This window comes from Cinclus cinclus, chromosome 17 (genome assembly GCF_963662255.1).
Source record: "Cinclus cinclus chromosome 17, bCinCin1.1, whole genome shotgun sequence".
Lineage (NCBI taxonomy): Eukaryota > Metazoa > Chordata > Aves > Passeriformes > Cinclidae > Cinclus > Cinclus cinclus.
This window is the reverse complement of record NC_085062.1, coordinates 3,924,480-3,946,813: the sequence shown is the minus strand read 5'-3', so window position 1 is coordinate 3,946,813 and position 22,334 is coordinate 3,924,480. Positions and strand designations below refer to the sequence as shown.

Here is a 22,334-nt window from a genome sequence, read left to right as displayed (position 1 = left end):
GAGGTGAGAGGGTGCCTGGTGTCAGTGGAGTGTGTGGGGAACTTCCCTTTGGGTTTTCAGTCCAATTCAGTACAAAAAAAAAAAAAAAAAGAGAGAGGAGCCATAATATGTTGCAGATTGGAAGGTCGGAGCTGTTGATGAGCTGTTAATGAGCATTATCCCGGTTTTTCCTCTGGAAGTAGGCGGGTAATCAACGTTATTTTTGCAGGATGAGGCTGCAGCCACATCCTGGTGGGGCTGAGGGACTGAATCACGTCCTGATGTCTCATGGATGGGGGTGGAAAAGAGGGGGGAGCTGCGGGAGCATCTTGTTTGGGACCAGTGGGGTTCTCATGGGATCCCCCATTCCTGTGTGTTTGTCCCTTGGTTCCCTGTCCCCAAATCCCACAAGTTCTCCCTCCCGCTCTCCTCACTGCATTTAACACCGAGTGTTTGCTCAGCAGGGAACAATCTCTGGCTGCAAATCCCAGCACCCCAAATCCCTGGGGTCACACGGACAATGGCGCTTCCCAACCTCTCTGATTACTTGGATGGCTTCAACAACTACAGCGACTACCCGGACTACACCTATGAGGACACGGGCAGCGTGTGGGCAGACCCGGCCCACGACCCCAAGGACATCACCAGGATCCTGTCCGTCATCATCTACAGCGTGTCCTGCGTGCTGGGCATCCTGGGCAACGGCTTGGTTATCGCCATCATCACCCTCAAGATGAAGAAATCGGTCAATGCCATCTGGTTCCTCAACCTGGCCGTGGCCGACTTCCTCTTCAACATCTTCCTGCCCATCAACATCGCCTACACGGCCATGAGTTACCACTGGATCTTTGGGACAGTCATGTGCAAACTGAACTCCTTCCTCCTCATCCTTAACATGTACACGAGCGTCCTGCTGCTCACCACCATCAGCTTCGACCGCTACGTGTCCGTGGTGTTCCCGGTGTGGTCCCAGAACCACCGCTCCACCAACCTAGCCTACGGGGTGTGTGTGATCATCTGGACCTTGGGCATCGTCATGAGCTGCCCCTCGCTCGTCTTCCGGGACACGGCGCAGACCCGCAGCTCCGTCATCTGTTTCAGCAACTTCTCCCTCTCCAGGAATAAATCCTACGAAGGGCTGGCTGTGATGAGGCACCGCACAGTGAACATCACCAGGTTCCTGGCTGGGTACATCCTCCCCATCACCATCATCACCTTCTGCTACGTCGCCATCGTCTTCAACCTGCGTCGGAACCGCCTGGCGAAGTCCAAGAAGCCCTTCAAGATCATTGTCACCATCATTGTCACCTTCTTCCTCTGTTGGAGCCCCTACCACCTGCTGAACCTGCTGGAGACGGTGCCCAATGCTGTGCCCTGGTCCGTGTTTGAGATCTTCATCCCTCTCACCACGGCTCTGGCAGCCTCCAACAGCTGCATGAACCCTGTGCTCTACGTCTTCATGGGCCAGGACTTCAAGAAGTTCAAGGTGACCCTCCTTTCCAGGCTGGTGAACGCCCTCAGCGAGGAGACAGGACACTCCAGCATCGTGCACAGGAGCTTCTCCAAGATCTCATCCATGACTGAGAAAGAGACAACAGTTGTCTAAACTCAGCCTGCAAGAGGGACAGAGTGCCCTGGTGTTGGCACTGTGACAGTGACCACCCCTGTGGTGGCCCTGGTGTGGGTCAAGCATTGTCCAGCTGTGTCCTACAGCCCATTTTTGACTGGTGTTGCTGCCTGGGGGCTGGCAGGGAATGGAGACCTCCAAGATATGGAGATGACACAGCCACCCTTGATCTTGGGTGGGATTGCAAAAATCCTTGCACCAAACTAAGGAAACATTTTGAGGCATTCCCATCCAACCTCTGCATTGCCTGACCCAGGAAGGGCTTTCCTGGTGTTTCCAGAGGCATCTTAGTGGGGTGCCTCTGGATATCAGGAAGGCACCTCCCGTGCCATGGGTGATCCCTGTCATGGCCAAACTGGTGACACTCCTCTGTCCCATGTCTGTGTTTGGCTCCTCATGGTAAATTCCTGAGGTATTTTGTAGCTTTTTTGGGAAGTGTCCTTATGAGGGGTTAGAATATCCCACCTTAAAGAACTGGGAAGTCTCAAATGTCTTCTAAATGATACAGACCCAGGGCCACCTTCCAGTGTGGAGACTGGTCTCATGCACAGGGCCACCAGCATGGAAAACTGGGAGAAGAAAGAGGGAAAGGTCAATTTGAAATGGCTTTTTAAGCCTCCATTTGATGGTGCACGTTCCGCACGGTACATCCTGCAGAGAAATGGATATTTGGGACCAGGAACAGCCCCATGAGCTCCTGGGAAGGACCTGCTGTCTCCTTCTGCATCCAGGAGGGACTGGCTCTGTTGCCAGCTCCTCCCTGGTGGGACCAGTCCGTTCTGTGGGATGATTTTGTCTCTCCTACTTCAGGACACTCTGGGAATCTCATGGAGACTCCACTACCACGTACCAATCTCTGCAGGGAAGGATGGGCTGAGCCACCACCTTCATCCAATTTCATGCCCAGTTAATTTTGCAGCTCCTTCTCTGTTAGGGCTCCTTCACCATGATCCCTCATTTACGTGTCGCTCCCAGGACAGTGAGGAATCCTTGGAGCTGGGTTTGGGCAGCCCCCAGAGGTCCTGAGGACATTTCAGGAGGTCCCTCAGAGAGCTTTGTGCAGAGTTTTGACACGTTGGCAGTTGAGTGTCTGCTCCCAGGTGCCCACAAAAGACGAAATATTTATTTATAGCTTTCCTTGGAAGTCAGAAAATGGGAAATAAAATGGAGAGGAGGCCCCCAGGAAAAACCAGGAGCTATTTCCAGGCAGCAGATTGTGCCAGGCACAGGTACAAGTAAAACCCCAGGAACTGAGTTGCAGGAACATCACAGATAGAGCAGATCTGGATCAGAGCAGATGCTGCAGTGGGAGCTGGATTTTGGGATTTCAGGCTGATTCTCTGGAGCCCTCTCCACCCCAGCCCTGCCTCGCTGCCCCACCTTGATGTGCTTCACCTCGTTCATGTGATGGGACACTCAGCACCTGGATTGTCCCCGTATCTCCTGGGTTTGGGATCCACCCACTTCCCTAGGGAGTGCTGCCGTGTCCCTGACCATGGCCAAGCCCAGGGCTACTCCTAGCCCCAACCCACAGGGATTTTCCCCCAAAATCCATGCTGGACCTGTACCCATGGAAGATGCAGAACCTGCGGAGGCTGCAGGGCCTCTCTGGTGGTGGGAGGAAGCTCCTCTTGCTCATTTTCCCCAGTATTTAATTAATACTGCTGGAAGGTTGCCGGGATCCTATTAGGAGTGGGATAGACAGATGGGATGGATGGGACAGATGGACAGACGGGGACACACAGAACTTGCAGATCTGTTCAGGGCACAGTGGGAATGGGATGTACCCAGAGCCAGCAGTCTCTGGGGCTTTTTGGGCTCAGGATTTGGAAAAACCCTGGATGTGGGAACAGTGGGGTGAAGCCTCGAGGACTGAATGCCATCCCACTGCCCCTCAGGTTGGTGCAGGGATGTTCCTAATGGATTCAGGATTCTCCTCACTCATCCTGGTGTCCAAACAGCTTCCAAAAAAAAAAAATTAAAAAATAATAATAAAATCAGTGCCTTGGTACTTACCCTGGGGTTAAATCATCACTGTAATGGCAGCTTGGGAATCCCAAGTTTCTCAAATATTTGTGTCCATCTTTGTAGCTGTTTGCTTATTTAATAAAACTTCTCTTTTCCAGACGAATACCTTGATGTGTGGAGTGGGAAGGATCCCAAGGTTTTTTACCGAGCAGCCGCTTCCCTGTGTGTATTTCTGATCCCTGGTGTCAAATTTGGAATTGTGGAAAGAGCTCAGGAGCAGAGGGATGGGGTTTGGGTGACTGAGGTGGGATCTGAGCCTCTTGGATGGGCTTTGGGAGATCTCCCATGGATGATCCGTGTTCCACGCCAGCATCCATCCAGACACCAGTGCTGCTGTTCTGTCCCCTCTTGTTCCTGATTCTCCTCATCCTGGCAGGGTTTGGGAAGAGGATGGGGAAGAGAAGGGAAAAATCCACTCAGTTTTTCCTGCTGGACCCTGTTCGTTTTGAATTAACATCTCCAAGGAATATCCATGATTTCTGTTCCTGTGTCCCCCGCTGAGACAGGCACCAAAGAGCTCACCCAGGCAGCATTAAAAATGCACATTTTTATATGTCTATAAAATGGAAGCAGGGAAAAAAAAAACATTCCTCAGAAAACTTCAGCCTCCTCAGCCAGGTTTTTCTTTCCCTTTTTGGCAGAGTGACAAAGAAATACAGCTCAGTATTGCCCCAATTCCTCTGATATTCCCAAAATACTGCAGGAGCTGCAGCTCTGGAATCTCCCAGGGTGCTGAGGTTGGATCCTGTCAGTATTCCTCGGGTTTTTTGCAGTGCTGGAGATTTTGGTCATGGAGGGGAGGGGGCTGCACTGCCTCAGAGTGTTGGGAAGTTCCAGTATATTAAATCAGGGATCCTTGGATACATCCCAGTGACCCTGATCCTGCCCCTGCGCTGCTCAGCTGGAGACATCCTTAGCTATTAATTAACAAAGTCCTCTTGATTAAGGGCAGCAGGAGGTTAATGACCACAGGCAGCTCCAGGGGAACATGCACAAACTGGAATTGTCATCCGTGGAAAGGGCTGGGTGGGAGCTGCAGCTCCAGGGCTGGTGATGCTGAGATCTGTCACCCATTTTGGGGCAGAAATCAGTGAAATTGGGGTGCATCTGGATTTAGCACCTCAGAGTCAAGGGGTGGGTAAGATACAGAGACACACCAGCATCCCCATGAAATCTGGAATTAGGGAGGTCGTAGGGTTCAGGGTTTTAGGGTAAATCAGGGATCGTGCCAAAGAACAGCAGGTTTTGGAGCTGGGGCACAAAGCCCCCATCCCAGGACCCTCATGCCCAGCCTTGGAGCCCCAACTCTTGTCCAGGACCCTCATCCCAAATCATTGGACCCCAGCCGTCAGCCCAGGACCTCCATCCACACCCCTGTGATTCTCAACTCTGGGAGTCCATGGTGTTCCCCTGGCTTCCCTGGGTGCCTCGAGACCCCTCAGGCAGGGGGTTCAGAGGGCTTGGTATAGTGCCAAAGACACCTGGGGACTGGATTTTAGTCCCTGGAAAAAATTACCAACATTTCAGGAAGAATTACAAGTCACAAAAATTAAGTAGAGTATAAATTACATTGTTAGAAGGTAGAAAAGTGAGTTTTTAAAAATGTTTATATTAGGGGGTTTAAAGCTAAGATGGAGGATTTTGGGTGTGGTACGTCTTTTCTTCTTCTTCATGTCATCCATCTTCTGAGACAGGATGGCATCACTGGATTGGTTTGGGACGAAGTTGGACAGTGTAATAAAAGTGTCACGTATTGGAAAGTAATTGTAAACATTAAGTACGTAATTTATAGTATTTAAAGATAAGAGATATTTAAAGATAAAAGATAAGTCCTGCCCAAGGGCAGAGTGTGCCTTGGATCGACATGATACACAGACCTCTGTTAGTTAGAGAGAGAATTTCTTAGATAAGAAAGAATAAACAACCTTGGAAACCTCAGAAAACGGCTTCCTGACTTTTCTTCGGTGCTCAAGCTGGGAAGACTTGAACTCTAAAGCACCTAAATGTCCTTTTGTGGGTGATCTCAAGTTCAGGAGACCCCGCAGACAGCGACACTCAACCTGAGCCCAGAATCTCCAATCCCCAGCCTTGGGACCCCCAGCCCACACCTCCAAAATCCTGTTCCCATCCATCCCACCTCTCCCTATCCCAGCTCCCCACTCTGCTGTGGGATTCAGCACCCCCACAACCCGGTGATGTTGTTGCAGCCCATCGGGAGCTGTGGCAGGACAGCTCCTCACCCAGCACATCCCAAACCTGCCCTTTTCCCACTGCTGATTCCCCTGGATTTACCCCACACGCACACTCCAAACCCATAGCTGGGTCTCATTTCCTGGGGGAAATTACTCAGGAACACAACAAACCCCATTGCTGTAGAATGTGTTACCATCCTTAATGACAGCTTTTTTTCACTTGGCTGTCACGGCCCTAAAATAAAGCCGTGCTTTCCCTCTCCCATAAATTACTTCTTTTATTCCAAATTGGAATGAAATTTAAAATTAAGAGGAAAAAAAAAAAAAGCACTAAACGTGTTCCCCTCTCCCTTTGCTCAGAGCCAGGCAGGTTGGAGCCTGGTTTGAATTATCCCTGCTGTGTTCAGGCATGCTGTCAGCTGTAAATTTTAGGGGAAATAGCCAAGCTGATACATAAACCTGTTGGTTTTGTCAGCAACGGAGATGGCAGCTCTCAGATTTATGGCCCATCTCCCCATTCTGGGGTTTTTGTGAAAGTGCTGCTGCTGAGGGGAGGGATTTCCCTTTTTTTAAACACAGCTGGAACTTCACGGGATTTAATTTGGGAAGAAGGGGAACTCCTTCTCTCTGAGCCCCCCCAGCATCGTTTGCATCACTGGGGGCATTACTCAGAATCCTCTGAATTCACCCCAAAGGAGAATCCACTCCCTTTGCCAGGAAGGGATCTGGACCCGAGCCACACTTGAGCATCACAGCGTGCAGGGAGCACAACACCCACCCGGAATTGGGGGAAATGCGGGACTTTTTGGTGCAGACGCCGTTGCCACGGCAACAGCTGAGAAACCCATCCAGCCCTGGAGGGAGGAATGCTGCAGCAGGACCAGGAGGCAGGAAAACACTCCTAGGGATGCGAGATTGCCAAAAATAGATGATTTTTCCTGCAGGAATCCAGGGAAGAGGGGGGGGGGGGGGGGAATCACGGTGCCCCCAGCTCCACACCAGGGCAGGGCGAACTGTGCCCACCCAGGGGTGCTCAGGCTGAGTCAAGCGGAAAGATTCTCAGCTTTTCAAATCCTCATGGAAAGGCTGAGTGCTGCCTCCCCCAGGCACCACGGAGATTATTAAATGCAAGGCTATTAAATGTCAAGAGCTTTCCCCAGGAAAATAATGCGGGAAGGGTGGTTGGCTCCTTTTTTCCAGGGGGAATTGGAATTTTATACTTGCGTGCTAATTCCACGTGGTTAAAATATAGCCCAGCGTTTAATAAATGAATGAAAAAAAAATCAAAGTAGGAAGCTCCAGTTCGAGCTGTGCGTGCGGGGCCAGCAGCTCCTGGCAGGAGGAGGAAGCTGCTCCTTCGTCAGTGGGATGAGGGGAAGGGGGATCCCACAATCCAGAGGTGCAGCCAGATGTGCAGCACTCCCTGACATGGTCATAATAGCTTCCAATCGCTCCATTTCAGTGCCAATTAAATTAAAAAAAAACAAAACAAAACAAACAATTGTGATGCAATAAAAGCAGGGGGAAATAAAATAGAGGAGGTAAATTGATACTGCTGCAGGCTGGGGGGATTCCCAGGCTTTTTTTTTGTGGAGGTGGAGATGTGGGGTCCTCTCCCTACCCTCCTCCCAAGCTGCAGCCCAGGCTCCGAGTGCCTCACACGATGTCATCCCTTAATTGTTTTAACTCGGCAATTAATTGGCTTTGGGGGGTTAATTACTTCTGAGAGGTGGGAGGGAGAGCTGCCCTTTTGGTGGCCGGGGCTTGTCAGAGCAAATCAAGGCCAATGTGAGACTTCATCCCTTCTTTAAAAAGAAAAAGAGAATTTCACAATCTCCAGGTCAGAAATAAGGGATAAATTACACCCGGCTCTCGCTCTGGTGCCGAGAAAGGTCAGGAATAAATCCTGCAGTGAATCTCCCCCTTCCTGCCACGCATCCCATTAAATCTGTCTGTAAGGACACTCTCCAGGTACTAAAGCTCCCAAAAATGAGCAATTCTGGTTGTGTGGTCAACACAGAAACGATAGTAATGGGATTTAAATACCCATTAATGGGTTTAAATACAGAAATGACTTAATGGGATCGAAGGGGAGAGGACCCATTCCCCCTTCACTCCCACATCCCTGGTCTGGGATGGGTGGGGGGTGCTCAGGTGCTCCGAGCACAAACGCATGGGAAGGCAGAACAGCAACAAAATCTCTCTTTTAATTGCTGGGTTGCCCTGAGGGTTTGTTCTGACTGCCAGACAACCCCAGGTTTGCCATGAGAAAAGGAGCATGGGCTCAGCTCCATTCCCACTGCTACGAATCCCAAAAAAACACCACGTGTTTGTCAAGGGAAGAGTTGAAAACAGGGCAGCTGCTCCCTCTGAACTCAATCCCCCACCTCCTTCTAAAAAACAAGGAGCAGGAGCCCCCCCCCAGCCCAGCTGTGCTCTGCACACACCTTAGAAAAATAGATTTTTATTGAAATTCTCCTTTTGTCTCCAGGGAGTTTTCTTCTCTCTTGGAATAGAGACCAAGCAGGGTCTCTGGCTTCGACCTGTGCCTGCATTTCTATCAGGATCAAGAGTTAAAAGCCAACTGGTGAATCTCTAACTCTAGAAAAGGCTGCGTACAATATATGGCTTTTGCACCTACATCCAAGGGGGTCTCACGGGTTGGGAGCTTTGGGGAGCTTGTTTAGGGCAAAGCCAGGATGGAGAGGATGGCGTGGGATGAGGGGACAGCCAGGGACCACATGCAGCTGTGCACAAAGCCAGCCCGGAAATCGGCACGTTCCCGGTGTGTGGGATCCTTTGGTTTTGGCTTTGGGACACCCCAAAGCTCAGCCCCAGGGTTTGCTCCCCACGGGGGTTGGGTGCAGCTGGGTTGCAAGTGTAGACACTGATCTTGCTCCCCCAAACTGCTCCTGGGCCCCCAAAAATGCTCCTGAGGGGCCGTTCTAGCTCGTGGGCTCTGAAACGAGACCTGGATGAGCTTGTGGGTTCCACCAGCTCCTGTGTCCAGCGAGCAGCATCCACAGGGAAGGGGAGCTTCCACTGCTGGTGGGGGTCATGGGCCACTCCAAAGGCTGGAGCAGCAACTTTGCCTGTTACTGTGGCTGGGGAATTCTCAGGGAGCCATGGAATGGCTCAAGGGGCCACAGCCACCATTTCTGGGGACATTGCACAGCACTGCCTTGTCCATCCCATAACCTCAGGCGGGATCCATGGGAACATCTCCCACACTGTGCCACACCCTTGGTCCATCCTCCCTTGGGAGGGCTGAAGATTCCATCCAAGGACAAGTGGAATCCTTCCAGGGCTGGGATTTTGGGGACACCCTGCCCGGGGGAAGCTCAGCTCTGGGTGCATCAGGCACAACCTGAGTAGCTCAGCATCCCCAGGAGAGCCTGAGGGGACACAAACATCCCCTTTCACTTCCCAGGAGGGCTGGGACAGCCAGAACAGGAAAGGCACCCGTGTCCCCAGGTTGGCCAAAAAAAAAGCTCAGCGATAGCTGGGGACCTGTGGTGGCTCATGCAGGGAGTGACCAACAGCTACAGCAGCACACAGAGGGTTAAAAGAGGAGCCACCCACTGGGTGGAATTAGGCAGAAGCTGGGAGGACACCCTTGGGCACGGTCCCCCCGCCGTGGTCACCATCATCTGGGGTAATAATCCTCGGGGACCCCGGAGAGGTTGCGGAGCTTCAGCGCCGCGTCCACGGTTCGGATGTAGGCGCCGATCGTCTTCCTCATCTCGGGGGTGTAGGGGTCAAACTCCAGCTTCCTCAGGCCCGAGCGCTTGAAGTTGCCATCCTTCTGTCCTTCCACGCACAGCAGCCTGTCCTCGCAGGCCGTGACACCCAGCAGTGCCACCATCCTCTGCAGCTGCACGAACAGGTCCCGTTTGAGATCCTCAAAGTGCACCACCAGCACTTTCTTCCCGTAGCGCAGCCAGTCCAGCGTATGGGTTGCCCACCATGGAGCGTAGTTGGCCACAAACTCCGGCCACTCTGCAGAAAAAAATAAAAAAAAACAGGAGCAGAGGATGTGAGTGGTTGTCTTCTTTGTCCTCTTCTGGAACCTCTCAATTAACCTTCTGGTAAACTGATCCTGCCATTCAAAGCAGGTGAGGAAAAGGGGTGATGGAACAGCAAGAATCTGACACATCTCTCTCAGGGGGGAATTGATGCTTTAAGTTCTTCTGTTCTGCTTGGGTGTTCAGCTTTTAATTTTATATTAAGGGTTACTAGGGTATTTTCACGGAGTGGTGAAGACAAAACAGTCCTATTCCAGCTGGGGACTCAAGGACAATCTCTTCAAACTTCAAGCCCTAAGCATAAACAATGTGAAAAGAGGAGGGCGGGCAAGCAAGCAAGGAGGATGAAACTTCATGATTTTAGGCTAGTAATTGAACAGTTGAGTTCTGTGTGCAAATGGACTGAAACTTATAAAAATGTGAGATCTCATAGCCAAGCCCTGTTCTGCTTCCATCTTGGAGCCATCCGGGCCAGGTCATGACTGTGGCACTGGTGCTGCCAGGGTGTAGCCTTTGAAGGCCTCTTTTTATAATATCCCTTTTTAAAATATCTGCTTTATTCCTCTTAACTCTGTCTAGCCTTTGTTCCAGCTCCTCTAGGCATCAGCACCGCATTAAAACTCCAGGCATCTCCCTGTTCCTCGTGTCCTCCCCGCAAAACCCAGGCCTGATTAACAGCTGGACTGGGTTTAATTCCCTGAGGAATCGTTAACCACAGGATGTGTTCCATTAAACAGATCCAGGACAATTCACCTTGTGTAATCACAGGACATAAAACTTTGCTTTGGAGCCGCTCCAGGGATGTCATAAAATTAATGCCACGGAACCGAACAGGGGTTTGGCCTCTGCAGGGCTGGGAATAGCTTGGGGGAAATGGGAAAACACCCCCTCAAGCACTGGAGGTGAAGCTGGAAAGAGGGCCTGGGGATTTTTTTTCCTAAATTTGCCCCAAAATTAGTTCTTGGGAGAAGAAAATAATTTGGAGAGCTGGGTTGCAGGGAAGACTGGGAATGGGACCCTCATACTCTGTGTCCAGGGGCCTCTCAACTGGGAATGGGGTCACCAACCATGCAGTGGAAAATCTCCATCTTTCCCAGCAATTGGGTTAATTAATCTGACAATTAACCCATCAGCTAATTATTCCACACATCCTCTGGAAATAATTTGGTGATGTATTTTGCAGTGCATCCAAACAAGACTGTGCTGGCATGCAGGGAATTGTCCCCTCTGGATCTCCCTCCCCTTGGAGACACGAGGCTGGGGAGGGGGTTGGGATTGGGAAGGCTGAGGAGGCTCCCTGTGATGCTGGGATACCAATCCTGGCTCTATCCACAGGTGGATGGGGGAAAAAACCAACCAACAGGCTCCTGTGCCACCACAGTGGGGACAGTGCCAGCCCAGGGACACAAGGAAGTGGGGTACACCACACCCCGCTGGTTTTATGGGATGGGGAGCGCAGGGCTGGGCCGTCCCCAGCACTGTAAGCTCATGGAGATAACGAAATCCAGGCACATCCCAGCCACAGCAGCCTAAGCTCCCCTTAAATAAACTCAGAATTAAGGGTAGCAGATGTTCAATCAAGCTAAACATGTTAACTCTTTCCAATGAAGTCAATCCCAAAACAGCAATTTGGAAATTGCTGTAATTAAGCAGCCTCCAGCACGCGCCTATGAGTGGGAAAGGTGGTGGCTCGGGAGCAGCTGGACACAGGGAAATAATTCCCGGATACCGCAAGGATGGGCTGGGGGCTGCCACCACTCCCTCTGGTCACACTGGGGACAGGAGATGCCCATTCTTGCCTGGGCCAGCCAGGGCAGGCTGCTCCTGCTGTCCTGTTTCATCCCTTCCCATCCCACCCAACACAGGAGCCCACAAGGTCACACCAAGAGATGGCCCCAAACCTGAGATTCCCTTATGGGCACCCAAATCTGACTCTGTTGGGCATTCCCAACCAATTCCCAGCTCCAGCAGCGGGGCTGGAGCTGTCCCAGTGGATTCCCTTCCCTACCTTTGCCCTTCCAGTGGGCATGGGCGGCGAAGCCGATGTGTCCCCCGTACTTGCGGTTGAACTCGGCCATCAGGGCCTTGTAGGGGTTGCGGATGAGCAGGATGGCAGAGTCGAAGGACTCGATCTCCTTCTGCCCACTCTCGTGCGTCTTGATGCAAATGGTCCTGCCACTCCTCCAGTGATCCCGCTCGCCCTTGAAACCTGCCCGGAGACAGCTGGGATTAATAATAGGGAGGTGGGAAAAGGGCTCAGCCTGGAGAAAAGGAGGCTCGGGGGGGACCTTGTGGCTCTGTACAACTCCCTGGCAGGAGGGGACAGCCAGCAGGGACAGCCTCTGCTCCCAGAGAAAACCACAGGATTAAAGGAAACGGTCTCAAGTTGTGCTGGGGAGTTTAGATAGGGTAAAAGGGAAAAATAAAATATCCCCACCCAAAAGGTGATCAGTCCCTGGCACACCTGCCCAGGGCAGTGATGGAGTTTCCATCCCTGGAGGGATTTAAAAGCCTTTTGGATGTGGCACTTGGGGACATGGTGGTCTTGGCAGCGCTGAGGGAACAGTTGGATTCGGTCTCAGAGGGCTTTTCCAACCCAAACCATCCCATGGTTCCATCAAAGGGAGCATCACAGGGATATCAGGTTGCGAAATCCTGTTGGATGATGAGAGCAGCTGGGGCGTGAAGGAGGATTCACATCCCTCTCCCAGATGGAAATAGTTTATTTTCCCATGTTATGAGTCTCATAAAATTCATGAGTGGGTGGCTCACAGGCATGAGGCCTTTCAGGGTGACACCGCCCTGGCCACACTCAGCTCTTGTGCCTGTGTTGAGGGGTCAATGGCAGATTTTATGGCTTTAACCTCCCTGAGCACAATAATAAACAAAGAAAGGGAAATCCTTGTGCCTGTGGGGCAGCAGATCAGCTCAAGCTGGGGGTGTTTCCAAAGAGGGATTCAGAGAGGGGACCCTGCACTGACCATGGGGCTGAGCCAGCGTCAATCCCAGTCCCTGGAATGCACATGGAACGGGGGATAAGCTGGAAGGAGCTGTATTCCATCAATTAGAGAGGTGTAATTGGCTCTCTGCAGTGCTGGTTGCCTGGATACCTCCTGGCCCCTCCGACAGGGAATGAACAGGGAACCCACACTCGGGTGGCTCAGCAAAACCCAGCCAAGGCTTTTCCCACCCCTGCTCCCTTCCCTGGGATACTACTGCTGCACCCTGGGGGCTGGGACTGAGCTCTCTCATTGTAAGGCTGGATTTGGCAGGAATTTGGAAGGAGAGTGCTGCCTGTGGCGTCAGGAAAATGGGGATTTAGGGAATACCCTGGGTACAGACCCCTCCGATCACACGGCGCAGATACAGATCCCAGCTCCAGCACAGTTGAGAAGGAAGGGAGAAATTTTCTCTCAAAGCCGCAAAAAGTGAAGGAATAACAGGAGAAACCTTCAAGGTCTCCAGATAAAATTGTTGTGAGCAGTTCTGAACTGAGGGAACTGGGAATGGGGTGGGTTATTAGAACCAGAATCCCAAAATACTTTGGGTTGGAGGGGATCTTAGAGGTCATCTCATTCCAACCCCCTTGGAAAGGGACACTTTCCCCCATCCCAGGTGGCTCCAAGCCCTGTCCACCCTGGCCTTGAACACTCCCAAGGATGGAGCAGCCACAGCTTCTCCAGGACCAACCCCCCCCCCAACCCTCCCAGGGAGGAATTCCCTCACCAGGACACTCCAGCCCAAACCACCCCATGGAGCAGCCACGGTCACACCCAGCTCTGCTCTGCCCTTCCTGCAGCTCTGGGATGTCAGCAGGTCTGTCCCCAGCTGGGGTGGGACCCCAGGAGCCCCCTGCCCTCACCTTTGTTGTAGAGGGAGCCATCAAAGTAGTAGCTGCCGGTGTAGAAGCCGGTGGCCAACTCGATCAGGTGCCGAGCCCAGGTGTTCCCAGCTCCAGGAAAGCTGGCCAGGGCCACCAACTGCTTGGCACGGCTGGGCAGGAACCTCCTGTCCATACAGCGATTGTCTGCAGGGAGAGATGTCAGGAATGTGTCATGGAAACCTGCTTTTCCCACAGGGGTATCTTAGGAAATGCTGCTGCTCCCAGGAAAATGCTGGGGAAGGGGTGGGGAGGTGGCTGGGCAGGGAAAGGTGCCGTGCCTAAGGCTTAAAGGGACATTCCAAAGGGTCCTGGACACCTCAAAGAGTCCGAAACACCCAAAAAATCCTAAGAGGATTTTTCCAAAGCGTTCTCTGTCATTCCCAGCTGTGTGCTTAGGGAAGAGTGACTAACAGGGATTCCTGTGCCAAGCAACGCTCCTGCTTTTTTTATGGATCAATGAACAGCGTTTCCAGCACAGCCCCAAACACCAAAGGATCGTGACAAGACTGACCCAAAACCACCTGAATTTGGGTCCTCACTTGCTCCCTTCAGCCCTTTCCTCTCTCAGGAACATTTTTCCTTTCTCCCTGTGCTTCCCTGGCTCCCTGCTCCCATTGCTGGAGGACAGGAGCTCTCTCAAGAACGTTCTGCCTGGTCACAGCCTTTCCACCCTCTCCACACTTTTACCCTGGAGCTTGTCCCCTCCGGATAGCAGACTCCCATGGGATCACGGAGAGGTGGGAAAAGCCCTGGGAAGGAGTCAAGACAGAATCTGCTGCACCCTGCAGCCGAGTCAGGCAGCAACCACTGCTCTTTAGGGGAGCCCGATTTCCCAGGGAACGACAAGAAACGCTCATTTATAACGGGATGCTCACACTCCCACCTCCCCCTCCAGCATTCCTGGGGGAAGGCTTGGGAAAAAGCTCACCCTGCACTTGCGTCTGGTAGACCAGCAGGAACTCGGCGGAGCCGCAGCTCTCGAATTCCTCGGCGGCGCATTTGTGAGCGCAGAGCTGCTCGTCCTCGCGCTCGTGCAGCGGGAACAGCGTGCTGGGAAAGCCGCAGCGGCACGTGGTGCCCGCCAGCGCTGCCAACGGGAATTCCTGCAGGGGTGGCCGGAGGGAATGGCATTGGCACTCCCCTCCTCCTGTAGCACAGCCTTTGCCCCCCTGCACTCGGCCTCGCTGGGCAGCGCGGGGTGGTTTGTAACATCCTTCCAATTCCAGCATCCTTCCAATTCTGGCATCGTTCCAGTTCCAGCATCCTTCCAGACCATTCCAGCACCATTCCAATACCAGCATCCTTCCATCCCATTCTAGCATCCATACAATTCCAGCCTCCTTCCAGACAATTCTAGTGTTGTTCTAGCCCATTCCAGCCCTTTCCAGCATCCTTCCAATTTCTCCATCTTCCACCTTATTCCCAGTATCTTTCCAACCTATTTCAAGCACCATTCCAGACCATTTCCAGCATCCTTACAGCCCATTCCAGCATCCACCCTCCATCAGTTCCCACTGCCAACCTTTCCCCTCCCTGCTCAGACAAACCTCACCCCAGGATGAGACCCTTAGATCAGAGCAGGACCCCACAGTGGCTCCTTCAAATGTCCCAACCTAAACTCTAATTCTGGGATGCTCCTTCCCAAACTTTCCCAGGGCTGCTGCTGGCTCCAGTCCCTCCCGTGGCAGGGACACAAATCCTTTGCCATTTGGATACACAAAAATGACATCCCTAAACTGGGTTCGGATCTCCTGGTGTGACTTTGATGATGGAAACAAAGATGAAGAGGTGAAGTTTATCCCAGTACCTTCTCTGTGCAGAAATCCACACATTTATCCACGGACATGTTGAGCATGAGCTGGCTGGTTGGCAGTGCGATGGAGACGTTTTCCGGCCGGCGGAAGCACCCCCGGAATATCGCGCTTCCATCTGGGAGAGAGGGAGAGAGAGGCCCCCAGTGACACCCCAAAAATGACACTATTGCCACTCTGTGTGACACAGTGTGACATGGAATTCCCAACTGCTCCAGCAGCTCCCAGCCCCTCCAGCAGTGCAGCCACATTGGATGATGCTCATCCAGCTGCTGACAGAGCAAAATCAGAGCAAAACCCCGGCAGCAAAGTCAGGGATAATTTTTTCCTGGCTGTTTTTATCAGCTTGGTGATCCCAGGGATGGAGCAGGGTTTGGTGAGGTCTTTGGACCTATCCCAGGTCCTTGTCACCCTCAGCCCTTGTGCATTCCTGGTTGTTGCCATCCCCTTTCCCATTCCTTGGATATGAGGAAAGGTGAGCAGGGAGTGTGGGCAATTATAGAGCTGCCTAATTGGGAGCCAAATGAGGGCGCACCCTCAGCTCTGTCTGGAATTCCCACACATCCTTCATCCTGCAGCACACACAGGAGACACTGATGGTCCTGTTTGGCCATCAGGGAAGAAAATCCACCCAAAATCTCCCAAAATTCCCCAAATTCTAACAGGAGTCCTTGGAGCTCCTCATTCCACCCAACCCCAGCCAGCAGCATTCCCCACAGCGAGATTCCTGATGTTTCCAGGAGCAGAAACATCCCAGCCTCAAGATTCCTGGCTCAGGAACCATGGATCACCCCTCCAGCACCAAGAGACATCGCCCCATTCCAGGGCTGAGCTGGGATCCACATGGACCCTCCAACTTACACCTGCGGGCGGATTCCTGGGCCAGCTCCAGGCGGTAGATGGAGAGCCGGTTGATCCCACCGCAGGTGTTGCTCCTCTCTCCCTTGCATTCCATGTTGCACTCGGATTCGCTGGCGTTGGATGCCTGGATCTTGTGCCCACAGTAGCATTCGGCCCCGAATTCCAGCCCCGCGTACAGGTACCCCCTGCCCAGAGGGAAACGGGATCTCAGCACATCCACGGCATTCCCCCGGCTCCAGTGGGTTTTGATGGAGAATTCCTGCTTATGGCCAGCGTTGGGATCAGCAGTGCATCCCAGGGATTTATTTTTGGGCTAATGATCCTTGTAGGGCACTTCCAACTGAAAATATCCTATCCTATCCTGTCCATTATTCCATCCTATTCTACAATTCTATCCTATGCTTATTCTTTTCTAGTCTGTTCTATCTTATTACTCCACTCCATTCCACTCCATCCTATCCCATCCTACCTCCTATCCTACCCTATCCTATCACATCATTCCATTTAATTCCATTCCATATAATTTCATTCCATCCTATCTCCTATCCTATGGGAAAGGATTGATGGAGACAGTGCACAGGGATTCATGGAGATGGTGGGTAGGGATTGATGGAAATGCTGTGCAGGAACTGATAGGGACGGTGTGCAGGGATTCCTGGAGATGGTGGGAAAGGATTGATGGAGCCGGTGTGCAGGGATTGATGGAGTGTGCTGGGATTCATGGAGCCCCTGTCACCATCCCTACCGCTCGGCACAGTTGTCCTGGCAACGGAACACCGTCATCTTCTTGTAGTCGAAGAAGGACATCCCACGCAGGGTCCTCTGCCTGGTGTTGTCCTCGTAGCAGCCGATGTACCTGGCTGGGGACAGGGAGGACAGGGGGTCATAACCCACTGATCCCAAGCCTCTTGATTTTTCCCAAAATAGGGATGTGCAGCAGCATTCCCTGTTTGTTTTGGAAGCTCTGGTTCCAAGCCAGGCAGGGACATCTTCCACTCTCCCAGGTTGCTCCAAGCCCCGTCGTACCTGGCCCTGGACACTTTCAGCCACAGCTTTTCTGGGCACCCTATGCCAGGGCCTCCCCACCCTCACGGGAAGGAATTTCTTTTACTGTGTCACTGCAATTCCAAACCACACATTAGGATAACAATTCTCACCTCCTCTCTGCTTTCCATACCTCCTTGGGGTCCCTGACCCAACTCACCCCATCCATGGTTTGCCTCACACACAGACCCCCCCATTCCCAATTATCCCAGCACAGCACAGACCTCACCAGTACTGGAGCCACCTTCCCAAGCCAACCTGGAGGCTGGCAGAGAAGCCAGATGGAGACAAATGTGCTGGATAACTTCAATCACCAGAGCCATAACTCCCAGTTTTGGCACACAGCATTCCCACAGGGCTGAGCAGGTCCTGGCAGGTCAGTGGATTTCAGCCATGCCCAATCCAGTGGGTGTGGGATGGCTCCAGACACTTGCACAGAGCTGGTGACTGATGTGCATTACCTTCAATCCAATGCTCCTGACATATGTGTGCTGCCACTTATTGGGAAACCAGCTGGAATAATTAGGGAGAGATGAGGATACAAGAGAAGGGGAAAGATATTAATGGGGGGGAGGGTGAGCTGGCAGTTTGTAGGGAGAGGGGCACCACTCTGGGAGGAATTTTGGAGCCTGTTGGAAACACAGCTGTGAGCAGACACACACATCCACCCAGTGCTTGTCATTACATTCCCCAATCATCCCATTTTTCCCAGAGCTAGGGATATAGGGATGCCTCCTGCTCTCTGTCTGGGGTGGTTGGTCCCTCCATCCTCATGGAATTGCTTGCTTGTGTATCACGGATGGGAATGGCTGGACTTCTCCAGGAAGGCACCACAGATGGATGTGGCTGAGGGTTGGGGTCTGTTCCTGCTTCCCTTGGCTTCACTGCCTAAAGATCCTCCCTGGCTGGAGGCAGGAGATGCCCCTTCCCACGGGGGCATGAGGATGAGGATGGGGATGGATCCCTCCCCATGGGGATGAGGCCGTTCACTGGCAGACAGGGTTGTTCTCCACCCACACCTTCGCCTGACACTGCCAGGAGAGGGAGGAGGAGGAAGAGGGAGCTGCACATCACGCTCTAAACCAGAGCTGATTTTTGGAGCAGTATTCCCTCTGGAATAATTTCACGTGGCACAGCCTCCGCAGCCACCTCGTTAAGCTGTCCCCACTTAATTATCAGCGCCATTAAATCCACCTGCTCCTGCCAGATATCCCGGTGCTCCAGAGGAGCAGGAAAGTGAAGGGGAGCTCCCGAGGCTTCACCAGCCACACCAGGAACACCGGGCACGTGGGATTCCTCAAGCTGCTGGATTTCTCCACATCATCACGCTCAGGAGCTGCCAAGATGCTCCAAGGGGAAAACGATACATCCCAGACCACCTGGGAGCAGATAAACCCACGAATCCCAAGCCCAGCATCCCATTCCTGCTGGCAGTGCAGGATGAGGTTAATCTTGGAGCACATAGGACATATGGCCTGGGACTTGAGCACTGCTTGGGGTCTTTATGGGGACAGACAGCCTGGGCTCAGGGACCATCTGCTGAGGCTGTGTTAAAGTCAATTTGTATTAATGGAGACACGTGGCCACCAAAATACCCCAGAGGCTCCTCGGAATGGGATCACAACAGGGGAACCCCTTCAGCTCCTTTTAGCAGAACAAAATCCCGTAAGCACCACTTTTCCTTTGGCTTCCACTCCTGGATCATGCATCTTTCCTGGAATGAACACAACCACGTCCTGCTGGGGGAGGAGGAGGAGCCCTCCATGCCCTGGGAGCAGCCCAGGTTGGGGGGGATCAAGCCTGGACCCCTGAAAGCCCCAGTTTGCTGTGGGGTCAGGGATTCCTGCTGGAGTCCAGCCACCCAAATCCCACAGAAGGTGCAGCTCCAGCCGCCTGTGGGATAAATAAATGACATTTTAAAAATCAATGGGAACAACTCAGTTTTCTTATGCTTGATCATTAATAATGAACCTACTTGACAAGACCCCAGCCAGGCAGGGAGCTCCTGGCTCCAGAGGCCACAGCCCAGCCCTGTCTGCACTTCCACAGGAACCACAGCCAGCCCCTACCTTGACACAACACCCGCACAAACATGGATTTGGTGTTGATTCAGGCCAACAGAATGAAAACTGAATTTGGACCCTGGCAGAGCCAAAGGGTGGGAGGAAGGTGGGGCACAGCATCCCCTCAGCTGCCACCCCCAAAATTGCCTGTGACAGCAAGGGGGGGACTTGGAGCTTGGTGATGCACCAGGGGGAAAGAGTGAAGATGGAAAAATAAAAGCAGATTATTGGTACTTGGGAAGGGAGGAGAAGGAGGAAAGAAGGAAGGAGATGACCATTCTGGATATATCCTCTGCACTATGTTCTCCAGAGTGGGGTGCTAGTCCCCAGAGCATTCCCGTGGGATGTGGGAAGAAAACTTCGGTGCTCCAGCAGCGCGTGCACGTCGTTCATAAAGAAATTAATTAATGCACATTTCCTGGGGGCGTGTGGCCCTGGCAGGGATGCACAATCCAAAACTCGCTCAGACACCACTGCCCCAACTCGTGACGTCCCCCTGGGAGAGACAAAAAGGAGGCACCCCCCCCTCTTGGCACATGTCCCCATCCCTCACCTCTGTCCTCCTCCTTCTCTCGGCCGCTCCTGCCCCTGAGCGCCCGGCTCCGGGGACCGCTGTTATCCCGGAATTTTCCCCTGTCCGACGGCTCCTTGGAGGTGTTTCTGAACCAGGGGCCGTGTCGTCGGTTCCCCGCCGGTATTGTCGCTGCCGCCTTGAAGCCGCGGCTGAGCTGCATCACCCCCAGGTAGGGCAGCCCCGGCCCCTCTGCAGCCGCGGGGCTGCGCGGGCTCCCCGGCACCGTGGGCTCCCCGGAAAAACCGGAATGCAGGAAAACCAAGCTGCCGGCCGCCAGGTAGAGAGCAAGCAGCGTGAAGAAACGCACGGGTTTGCGCCGAAAATACCGCTGGAGTTTTAGCAAAAGCTTGGCCATAGCGTCTTCATCCCTTCCGCGGCAGCCGGCGCCGCGGGGAAGATGCTCGGCGGCTCCAGGGATGCTCCAAGGAGGGGATTATCCCGCCTGGATTGGAGGTGAATCCCGGCGAGCAGATGGGGTGAGGGCTGCAAGACGAGGTCGTGCAAAGCTGTTGCTCGACCCTAATAATTCCTGGAGTGCTAGGGACGGTGGATTTTGGGTCCCCGCGTCGTCGCCGGGGTATTCCAGCGCTGGGTGTCACCTCCAGCCCCGGTTTATTCTCCTGCCGGCAAAGCCCCGCTGCTGTGCCCCGGGGACTGCGCTGATGGAGGGATCATGTTAAGGAAATCGAGGTTTGAAGGTGATTTGAAAGCCGATCAGCTGCCGCAGCTCCTCGCTCCCGGCGGCACCGGCTCCGTCAGGCATCGCTCGGATGGGAACGGCACCGCTGCCCTTTCAGACAAAGAATGAAAAGTCCCTGGACGCGCCTGGAGCCTGGAATGCTGCCTGGGACCCTTTGTTCAAGTGAACCCCTTTCAGCTCACTCCCAGGGCAAGAAATCTCCACCTGCAAGTCAAAGAGAGAGGCGCACTCAGAAAAGCGTCCCAGCACAGGGAGGGTGGTGGCCCTGTCCCTCCAGGGGTGGAGGAAGGACACCCGCGGTCTCCATCGCCTTCCAGCCTTGGAGAGGTGACAGTTCCACCTCTCCCAGGTGGGTAACTGGGTGCACTGGCAGTGATGCTGGTGGGGTGAGTCCAAATCCTAGAGCCTGCACGTCTCTACCTGGCTGTGCAGGAGAGGTGGTCCAGGATGGCTCTGGGACGTGGAAAATTTCCAGTTTCACCCAATTTCATCCCCAGGAGGACGAGCTGTACACACACACTCTGCACGAACACATTTCACCCCCATACCCAAACAGCTCTGCACCAGCAGTTCCCAAGGAAAATCCATGCCTGGGCAGCAGGGTGAATATTCCAGCATCCCACAGGGTCAAGAGCACGACATCCCTCAGTGTCCCTCCAGTCTCCCTCACATCCCCAGGAATTGGAGATTGCCTGACATCCTCTATCCTCCAGCCAGGAGCATTCCCATTCCCATCCTGCCACCAGGATGGTGCTGTCCCAGGAACTCCAGGATCACCCCGGTGGCTCTTGGCTTGGGAAGGGCAGAGAAGGGACAGTCCCCTCCAGCTCCACCAGGCTAGACTTCCCTCATGGAATTTCTCTCCTTTAAACCCTCCCCCAGCCCTTCCTGGGAAAATACCACGTGGGAAATGCCCCTGCTGACACATCCGAGTGCTGGGAATGCTCCCGTGCCCAGGGTGTGCTGCCTGTCACGGTCTCGCCTTATTTTAGGAAAGGAGATGGAAATAAATGGAAAGACAAAGTGCCATTAGTTTAATGGCCTCTATGTTCCTGCCATCTGTCTTCAGTTGATTAAATAAAAAATATTGGTGGAACATATGGCATGAATTATACATCAATATTTTAATTTGGTTTCCCAGAGTGGTTATTCAGATACCTCCGGCTCTGCCGCGGGAATTTTATGGAGCTCAGGGCTTGACAGGCTGGGGCAGAGCAGTGGAGGGGCACAACCCCAAACCAGCCCTCCCCAGCCCAACTCGGAGCCAACACAGCTGGAGTAAAGGCTGAGTAACCTCGGAGTAACAGGGTTTAGGTTTTGCACGTGCAGGATGTGGCAGGGGAGGTGCAGGTGGCACTGTGGCATGGCCAGGGAGGGGGGAGCCATGCTGGGAGAGCAGCCCCCAGCCTGGTGGTCTCGGGGATCTGGGGATGCTCGGCTGTTCTCCCGTGCTCCCTGACCAGGATTTTATGGCTTTCCCTTACCCAGAACAAATCCAGCTTCCCGGGGTTTGAATGGGAGCTGGATACGGGGTGGTTTGGGGAGCA

At 53.2% G+C, this 22,334-nt stretch overlaps 2 protein-coding genes across 2 annotated transcripts; one reads left to right on the top strand and one right to left on the bottom strand.

Moving 5' to 3' along the window:
• Positions 1 to 499: 499 nt before the first annotated feature.
• CMKLR1 (chemerin chemokine-like receptor 1) lies at positions 500 to 1,585 on the top strand. The gene has a single exon (XM_062504585.1). The coding sequence runs from the start codon at positions 500 to 502 to the stop codon at positions 1,583 to 1,585; it is 1,086 nt and encodes a 361-aa protein (XP_062360569.1).
• A 7,786-nt stretch (positions 1,586 to 9,371) lies between these two features.
• WSCD2 (WSC domain containing 2) lies at positions 9,372 to 20,451 on the bottom strand. Its single transcript, XM_062504615.1, has 8 exons — positions 20,067 to 20,451; positions 17,152 to 17,266; positions 16,407 to 16,591; positions 15,542 to 15,663; positions 14,663 to 14,837; positions 13,714 to 13,878; positions 11,860 to 12,060; positions 9,372 to 9,825 (listed from the first exon to the last, which is right to left on the bottom strand). The coding sequence occupies exons 1-8, from the start codon at positions 20,440 to 20,442 to the stop codon at positions 9,473 to 9,475; spliced, it is 1,692 nt and encodes a 563-aa protein (XP_062360599.1). The 5' UTR covers positions 20,443 to 20,451; the 3' UTR covers positions 9,372 to 9,472.
• Positions 20,452 to 22,334: the final 1,883 nt, after the last annotated feature.